The sequence below is a fragment of the Saccopteryx bilineata genome, chromosome 5 (genome assembly GCF_036850765.1).
Source record: "Saccopteryx bilineata isolate mSacBil1 chromosome 5, mSacBil1_pri_phased_curated, whole genome shotgun sequence".
Lineage (NCBI taxonomy): Eukaryota > Metazoa > Chordata > Mammalia > Chiroptera > Emballonuridae > Saccopteryx > Saccopteryx bilineata.
Window position 1 is genome coordinate 79455786 of NC_089494.1, and position 9302 is coordinate 79465087.

Genomic DNA, 9302 nt, shown 5'->3' on the forward strand with positions numbered 1-9302 from the left:
CATTTTCTAGTTCTGCTTGAAATAGAAATCCGGCCTTGGAAGAAAAGGTCTATTGATTTTTGTTTTTCAGGTAGTGGCCATGTGTTTAAACTTAATTTACATATTGACACATGATGGAGAAATTTAAAATGTCTGTTTAAAGGCAGATGTATAAGGCTGTGGTTTAGATGCATTTCATTTTAATCAATGATTGTTTATATTTGTATATTCCAGCTATCATTAAATAATTAATTGATGATAGTGCTGAATGTAAGTTTCTTTCATCTCATCTTTTAATAATTTTAATGTGTTGTATTTTGACTGATCTATTATGCAGTATTCTGTATATCTTATGTTGAAAATGACTGATATACTGCAAAGTGACAATGTCAAAAAGGTTTGAATATTTTCAGTAAAAATAACTGGGATATAGTCACTATATACACAAAATTTATTATTATCTAGTCATCTATCTAACAAAAACAAATTACACAGCTTGGGAAAATATGAAATGAAATATTAAAATTTACTTTAGTTCAATAAATTGTTATTTATTTATATTGTATTTTATTTCTACAGATAATTTCTGACCCTAGACTTCGTTTTGAGTTAGCACTTCGAGAAGCTGGACTTCATAAAAGCTTTTATGCCAAAGAGATATTACCAAAAATCAGTCCTCAAAAACCTCCAAGAAAGGACATGGAGTCTACTGTATTTAAAAAATAGAGTTCCTCTTCAAACCCTATTAAATGTAAACAAGATTTTTCTCTGAATATATTTCTGTGGATAACAATAATTACTTCTTTCTTAAAGTTTTTATAATATCAGACATAGAAATCATAGCATCTATTAAAACAACCCTGCCCTTTTTTTATTATTCTAAGAATTTTATGCACTATTTCCAATATCTTTGTTTATCTAATAGTACTAAAATCTCCAAGACTGTGAAACTCAATTATGACACTTATGGTAGATATATTATTATTTAGTAAGTTGCAATTTTCAAGTTGCATTATCCCATGAAAAGAGGTCAAAATAACTATTTGTGAGAATAATTTATATTGCTGCTACTTACTAATATTAATTTCTTCTTGTTATTTTCAGAATTTAACTTTTTAATCATGGAAGCTTCATCATCATTAATGCTTCTATTGTTTCTTGATTATTATAAGAGAAGACTCAACCTTTCTCTAAATTTAGAAACCAATTTTGTATACCATGTTTACTGCAAACCAATTATCCAAACAATTTCATTTTGCAGAGTAGCTCATAAGAATAATTAGAAATTAGAAATAATGTTTCAAACATGGGAATATCTGTTTTGGCTTGGAAAAATTGTATGTGGTTGTTTAGAAGAAATATTTTAAAATTTATAATATTTAGAATACTATCAAAAGTTCCACATTATCTATTAAATATATAGATGATTTTTATAGAAAGGAAATGTTTCAAATAAAACTCAAGCGTAAGTTTTTTACTATTTCTAAAGAACCACACAAATACAAGTAGCTGGTGATGCACAGCAGGACATAGTGCCACCATTTTGAGAACCATAGAGAGTTGATACTTGTGAATATGCTGAAAACAGTTGAGCTTTTGGAGCAGTGTAGCTGTTGACTATGCCCAGACTCAGACCTTATTAACCTTTTTTCTTTTTAAAAACAGTACTAATAATAGTTACCATTTGTATCTGTGCTCAGTATCATGTATATACTTTGTATATAATGTCTTATTTAACTATGATAAAAACCTTATGAGATTTTCATTTATTTCAGATAAAGAAACAGGTTCAGAGAGGTAGAATATTAAGTCTTAGATAACTTATTTTTAACTATGAGTATTAAATCAATTTAGTGAGTCCTAACATTTTTTAAATGAAACAAAATAAAATAAATCTGAAATTCAAATGTCTAAAAAGCATATGAGAAGATGGAAATATCAGTAAAAACCCCCAATATCAATCTGCATCCACCAGATTGGCAACAATTCCAAGAAATCTAACAATATCAAGTAATACCTTACAGACACTGGGAAGCGCCCACTGGGGAGGAGATTGTAAATTAGGAAAGTTTGGACTTACCTGGTAACATTGTAAGTGTTCAAACACTTTGATCAAGCGATCTATTCCTAAATATATGCACTAAAGAAGCCTTTGCAAATGTGTGTGAGGAGACATGGACTGAGGTTCACAAGTGAAAATAAGCCAGATATTCATCAACAGTGGAATGAATGTAATATTGTGGTATAATTCATATATGGAATTGCATACAGCACTGAAAATGAACATAATATTTAGTGAAAAGACCTAGATGCAAAAATATGCACACTGTGTTGTATTTAATTTATCTAAAATACAAAAACAGGCCAAACCTATATTGTTTAAGGATATATACATAGGTGGTGAAATAATAGAGGAAAACAAAAAAATGATTAACACTAAAATCAAGGTAATGATTACCTCTTGGACCTGATCAAGTGGTGATGCAGTGGATAGAGTATCCCAGCATTGACCTGGGATGCTGAGGACCCAGGTTCGAAACCCTGAGGTCACCAGCTTAAGCAAGGGCTCATCTGGCTTGAGCACAGACTCACTAACTTGAGCATGGGGTTCGCTGGCTTGGCATGGGATCACCAGTGTGATCCCAGAGTTATTGACTTGAGCTCAAAGGTCTCTGGCTTGAAACCTAAGGTCATTGGCTTGAGCCCAAGGATGCTAGCTTGAGCAAAGAGTCACTGGCTTGGTTGGAGCCCCCTGGACAAGGCACATATGAGAAGCAATCAATGAATAACTAAAGTGCTGCAACTACAACTTGATGCTTCTCATCTCTCTCCCTTCCTGTCTCTGTCTCTCTCTCCTCTCTCACACGCACACAAAAAAATTACCTCTCAGGGATAGGGAAGCTGATGGCAAGGGGGCTGCCAAGTTAACGGGTAGTGATTTTATGATGTTTCTATTCTTTAAAGTGTACATAAGTGTTTATATACTATTAGGTCAATTGCTATAAATTCCCAAATAAGCTGAGAAAAAAATTAAGAAAACAAGTTATTAAAGTATAGTTTCCTAGTATATTAGTGCTTCAAAACTAGTCTTTTAAGTCAGTTTCTGATTAAATATCTCTAATTTATAGGAATGTCTGTGATAGCAAGGAAGTACCTCTCTGGGAGTCATAGTTACCCTGACATGGATAGTATCTCTTTCACTTTCTCCACCCGATCCTGTGCTCTGCTTCGCTTAGGCTCTTGCCAGTCTAGTTTGTCAGGTGCTCATAAAAAAGCCAACAGGAATAGGAATAAGCACTGTGCCATGAAACTCAACTTCACCTATTCACGTGTGTGTGTATAGTGGATCACAACAAAAAATGTATTTCTTAATGGGCCAGGGAAATTAGAAACCATACCTTCCATCCCACGGATAATAACTGGGATAGCCTGATCAACTCCACGTCTTTGTGAAGGATGGGCTTGTCTCACACGGAATTGAAAGGCTGTAATCACTCCATCATAGGCTGACTGCTGTATGTTGGATCATCCTTGCATTCTAGGAGTAAATCCCAAGTGTTCATGGTACAACACTTTAATATGCTGCTGAATTCAGTTTGCTAGTATATTTTTGAGGATGATATCAACATTTCTGAAGACTATAATTTCATTATTTTCAAAATAGAAAATTATTTTGAGTCTTTGTTTTTTATTTTTAATAATTTTTAATTTCTTAGCTTTTATTTTTCTTTAGGCCTTATCTGTTATATCTTTGTTTATTGGTAAATTGTCTCATTTCTGAAATGTTTATCTTTTATTTATAATTTTTTCCTGAGATTATATCACCTAATTTATGAGTTTTCCTAATACTGACTAATATTCTCTCATATCTTGTATCATTTTTTATCGGTTTTTTTTAACTCTTAACTTATAATTTTCATCTATGTTGTGGTAATGTCTCTCTGGTGTTCATTCCTTATCTGTAGGGATGTTATTTTGTTTCTCCACCTTTTTTTTTATTAATATTAAGATCTGGTCCTTTTCTTTGCTCAGTTATATTTGAAATTAATTTTCTAAACTTTTAGATATATTTGTGGCTCGAGGTATTTCTTTTAACTTTACGGCTCCGGAGTTTTCTATTCTGCTCTCCTTGTGCAGGATTCAAACACATTTGGCAGCTTATTTTCTGGAGACATGTTCTCTTCTTCTATCTGGACCTGCTGTTTCCTTTGACTCTGTTGTCCTGTGCTGCTCAGGTGGATTCTCCTCTCAGCAGCTTCTTGCCACTGAGGGCTAGGGGAGGAGAGGGGTGGGCTTTGTCCTAGAGGTAAGTTTTGATTAGTTAGTGTGGGAATTCATGGGCCCCTCAGATTTCACTGCCAACCCAGTTTCAGCTGAAATTGTTTCCTGTCAGTACTTCTTGGCTCTTTCCGAGCTCTCAGGCCCATCTGGTCCCCCTGGCTTTCCTCTGTCCTGCAAAGATGTTGGAAGAGTAGAATCAGGTCTTCCAGCTGTCAGTGGTCACTCTCTACCCATTCTTTTGTGTTTGTGTGTGGGAGTACTTTGTCACCTACTATGGAAGACTGTCCTTATGGGGGTTTTGTAGCAGTGTCCTGGTTTATTGTTGTTTGCTTTTGTAGGCTGATATAAGAGATTTGGAAACCATCACTTCTGCTGTCATCTACCAGAAGCCCTCCAAACTTAATTCTTGATCCTGTTTGCCTTTTGTTTGTTTGTTGCACTAAATATGCTCTTTCCTCCAGCCTGCAGCATCACAGTAATGGAGCCATCATTCACCCCATTACACAACGTGAAATCCACAGTCACTCATCATGCCCTCTCCTTCTCACTTGTAACATTTCTGTCAAGACCTATTGACTTCCTGTCTTCTCCTCTGGAACCATGCTACCAGTGGAGAATGGCTGTGCTTGTGGCTTCCCAGACACCCCATTCTCGTATTTGGAGAATATCCCACACTATGCATTCATATTCCACATTAGAAGTTAGATGCTCCATTTCCCCAATCTCTTGGGGTATATTCTCTGCCAATCCAATGTACCCATTTGAGGTTTCATTCATAAGACCACTATGTAAGAAGGCAAGAATCCATTTTATGGCAAGAGTAACAGTGCAGGCTTCAGCTTAAGGGATCTCAGTGAAATCCCAGAAATCATGAAGTTTGACCTAAGAAGAAAAAGAATCTAAGTATTCTACTGTTTCTGACATCTGATTGATATGTTTTGGAAAAATATGTAGTTGTATGCTTGCCGATGCATCTGAGGATGAACACCTGATAGATAACTGCCAAGTACTTGCGAGGTCCTGAGGGGGAAGATGCTCAGGAGTGCAGACACTGAGCCTTTAGGAACACCGCATACTTCGCTTTGAGACTCAATGCAGGGCTGGGTAGTAATAACAGAATTCACAAGCTGCATGACCTCTCATGGAGTAAAGTCTCAATCCTTAGAGAGGAATGTGACAGCAAGTCTGTTCTCTTATCGCATTTTAAAAGTCTCTAGAAAGATATTTTCTACCAGAATTTCTCTTTTTACACTAACAAGTAACTGTGTTCATTTTTTTCTACTTTCAATAATGTTTGAGTCTAATGTTTTTAAACTGCTTAAACTGATTTGTTTTTAAATACATGGTTTTAATGTTATTGTAGGCCTTACTAATTTTACCCAATACCATTTTTTCAGACAATTTCTTACTTTATATGTGGAAATATAAGTGTGGAAAAGAGCAATGTTATTATTTTCCTTCTGTTTTGCACAGTTGCCCAGACATGTCAATATTACTTAGCACCACATATGCTTAAAACTCTTAATATTTATAAACAACTTCAAAAACAATTTGCTTACATCTCTTTAGACATTTTATAAATATTGTATTAATTTGAAATGCTCACTTTCACAGTATTTTTAAAACAAATGCTGCACAAGATGTCCCATTACTATTGAAATATTGTAAACTAACTTAGTTTGGGATGATTATTAAAGGTAATATTTTTAATCTTGCCAAAATGAAATAAAACTGTACTTGGATGTGAAAATTCTTGACCTGCTAAAGGAAGTCCAGGACAATACAACATGAGTTTATATCCCCAGAGATTGAGACCACGCTATCTGGAAAACAGACCCAGGTCATGTGAAGAGAATATTTTCTCATCCGTGTTGGTAAAAATCAGTATAGTTGCTTAAAACTATCTTAAAAGTAGAACCTCAGAGTTTCTTTATTTTAATGTTTCTAAAAAATTTGCTTTTGCACCTATTTCTCAGTCCAAATCTATGGTTTAATTTGATTCAACAAATATTTACTGAAATTATGGCCCAAGAAAAAGTCTCTGCAACCATTAAAAAGAGTGAGGATTGTGGTGATAGTTGTACAACTATGTGTCTATTCTAAAAAACAATGAATTATATACTTTAAATGGGTAAATTATATGGTGTATGAATCACATCTCAATAAAGTTGTTACAAACAAGCAAGCAAGCAAACAAACAAAAAAACCCAAGGAGAGTTAAACGGGTTCATATGAAAAAAAATCAAGATAAGTTGTATAGGTGAGGGTCAGAGAGTAGCAATGAAAAAATACATATAGAATGATCCTATCAGCCCTGGCCGGTTGGCTCAGTGGTAGAGTGTCGGCCTGGTGTGCAGGAGTCCTGGGTTCAATTCCCAGCCAGGGCACACAGGGGAAGTGCCCATCTGCTTCTCCACCCCTCCCCCTCTCCTTCCTCTCTGTCTCTCTCTTCCCCTCCCGCAGTCAAGGCTCCACTGGAGCAAAGATGGCCTGGGCACTGGGGATGGCTCCATGGCCTCTGCCTCAGGCACTAGAATGGCTCTGGTTGCAACAGAGCAATGCCCCAGATGGGCAGAGCATCGCCCCCTGGTGGGCGTGCAGGGTGGATCCCGGTTGGGCGCATGCGGGAGTCTGTCTGACTGTCTCTCCCTGTTTCTAGCTTCAGAAAAATAAAAAAATAAAAAAAAAGGAATGATCCTATCTATGTAAAAAAAATAGAAGTGCAAATTGCTGGAAGGATGTACAAGAAACTATCAGCAACTGTTACTTTTGGGTAATTGGAATGGAAAGTGTTGATGGAATGACGACCAAGGAAGATTTATTTTTCCCCAGTATTACTTTTAAAACAATTTTTAAATCTGAATATTTTATAGGGTGTGGTGTATCAAAGGATGCAGAATCTAAGAGTTCGTGCATAAACCATCCTCTGTGATGGTCAGCACCTAGCAGGGTTTTGAGGTGGATAGAGGTCAGTCAGTAAGGTTTTCTTGACTTAATGAATGAGTGGGTTAATGGATGGATGGGTGAACTGTATGAATATTGCCTTTGCCTATGGGAAACTTAACCAACAATTATCTGTAATAACTCTGATTAAGGAGAAATATACAAGATAGAAAGACACTTTAAAATAAATTCTTTCTCTTCCCAAAGCATGCTCTGAATTTGGCTGAGGAGATAAAACATCTCACATGTTTTTAAAAAATACAAGTAAAAGGCAGTAGATATGGGAGAACTACAGAGCAAGACACTCATGTCCTAGTTCTTTCCCTGACGGGTTGTGATACAACTCCTCATCTTCTTGGGACACTGGGACCACTGTGTCTTCCTCATTCCCTCCCTCCTGTCTCTTTCCACCTAGGGCACACAAATAAGAAAGAACTAGGAAGTGAGGGGAACGGAAAGGGTTTGAATGGCCCAGAGGTCTCTGGAGTAGAGGGACTTTTACAGTGGACTCACTGTGTGGCATATAAGTCTGAAATTAAAACATGAAACCCAGATCCCATTACAGAAAACTTCAGTGGTTAAGCATGACCATGTTCATCCTCAGAGAACCCTCTCTGTGGAGAAATGGAAAATCTCCTAGTCCTCTACACAAGTTTAGATAAAGGAAATTGCATAACCTGTGGCGGAAGGAAGGAAGGAAGGAAGGAAGGAAGGAAGGAAGGAAGGAAGGAAGGAAGGAAGGAGGGAAGGAGGGAGGGAGGGGGGAGGGAGGGAGGGAGGAGAATATTATGCAGCAAGAATATTGGGACCCAGCTCTGAAACATTAGGCATGGGTGGCTGTTCTAAGTGATGAGTCTTGAGAGGATTTCCCAGGTAGCAGAAGTTTTATTTCCTGGATGCAAACCAGACACTTCCAGCAGGGAAGATAAATTTCTGGGAGCCCTTTTGTTCAGGCTGGCAGATTTTTCACCTCTGTAGTCTGCTGACCACTGTCATCTCCTTGGTCAGAGCTGTGAGGAAAGAAGTGATACATTATTCAGATGCTCATGTTGTGCTCTTCGTCTACCCTTTGAGGCTTGTTAAAGCTAAAGCAGTACTGTTGGTATCTGTGAGTTTCACTTCTATCATCCTCTAACCTAACCCCTTTGTTCTCAGACACAAGCCTATGGACACTTGAATAACAGCCTAAGATGTTTGAACTTTACTGCATAGACATTACAAAATAGGTAAAGCTTTGTTGGGCATAAAAACAATGGGTGCTTTTGGAAGGCTAATATGAGAGCAGGGTACAAGTTGGATGGTATCAGGGAAAGGAAGGGGTTGGGAGCCCATTTATGGTTCTATAGAATGTATCAGGTGTGAGGAGATGTGAAGGGGGTTTCTGTGGACTTTCTGATTCTTACCACTTCAGGAGAAAGTCTGAACTCTGAATTCATTCATCCCTTTTCCTCTAGCAGAGTTACCTTAGAGGTTTGGGGAACAGGTCTATCTCCAGCGGAAGCCTGGGGCCAGTGGACACACAGTGAAAATGTGCACGAGCCTCCTAGCACGAAGGTGCGGTGATGAGCCTGGCGTAGCTTCTGCTCTCCTCTCCTCCAAGTGAAGCATTTCCGAACGGACACTTGGGCTCTTTCAGAATCTTATCAATCTTTTTTTTTTTTTTTTTTTTGTATTTTTCTGAAGCTGGAAACGGGGAGAGACAGTCAGACAGACTCCCGCATGCGCCCGACCGGGATCCACCCGGCACGCCCACCAGGGGGCGATGCTCTGCCCACCAGGGGGCGATGCTCTGCCCCTCCGGGGTGTCGCTCTGCTGCGACTAGAGCCACTCTAGCGCCTGGGGCAGAGGCCAAGGAGCCATCCCCAGCGCCCGGGCCATCTTTGCTCCAATGGAGCCTTGGCTGCGGGAGGGGAAGAGAGAGAGAGGAAGGAGGGGGGAGTGGAGAAGCAAATGGGCGCTTCTCCTGTGTGCCCTGGCTGGGAATTGAACCTGGGTCCCCCGCATGCCAGGCTGACGCTAGAATCGTCCGCCAGGGCTAGAATCTGATCAATCTTGATCCCAAACAGAGGGTGAGAAGGAAGTCCCTCTCACTCTCTGC

The 9302-nt window shown here is 38.4% G+C and overlaps 1 protein-coding gene across 1 annotated transcript in view; it reads left to right on the forward strand.

Moving 5' to 3' along the window:
• CCDC148 (coiled-coil domain containing 148) overlaps window positions 1-994 on the forward strand; it is a 328164-nt gene extending 327170 nt beyond the window's left edge. Inside the window, exon 12 of the mRNA XM_066280374.1 lies at window positions 559-994. Within this exon, the coding sequence (XP_066136471.1) occupies window positions 559-705 (147 nt within the window). The 3' untranslated portion in view covers window positions 706-994. The remainder of the gene's footprint in view (window positions 1-558) is intronic.
• Window positions 995-9302: the final 8308 nt, after the last annotated feature.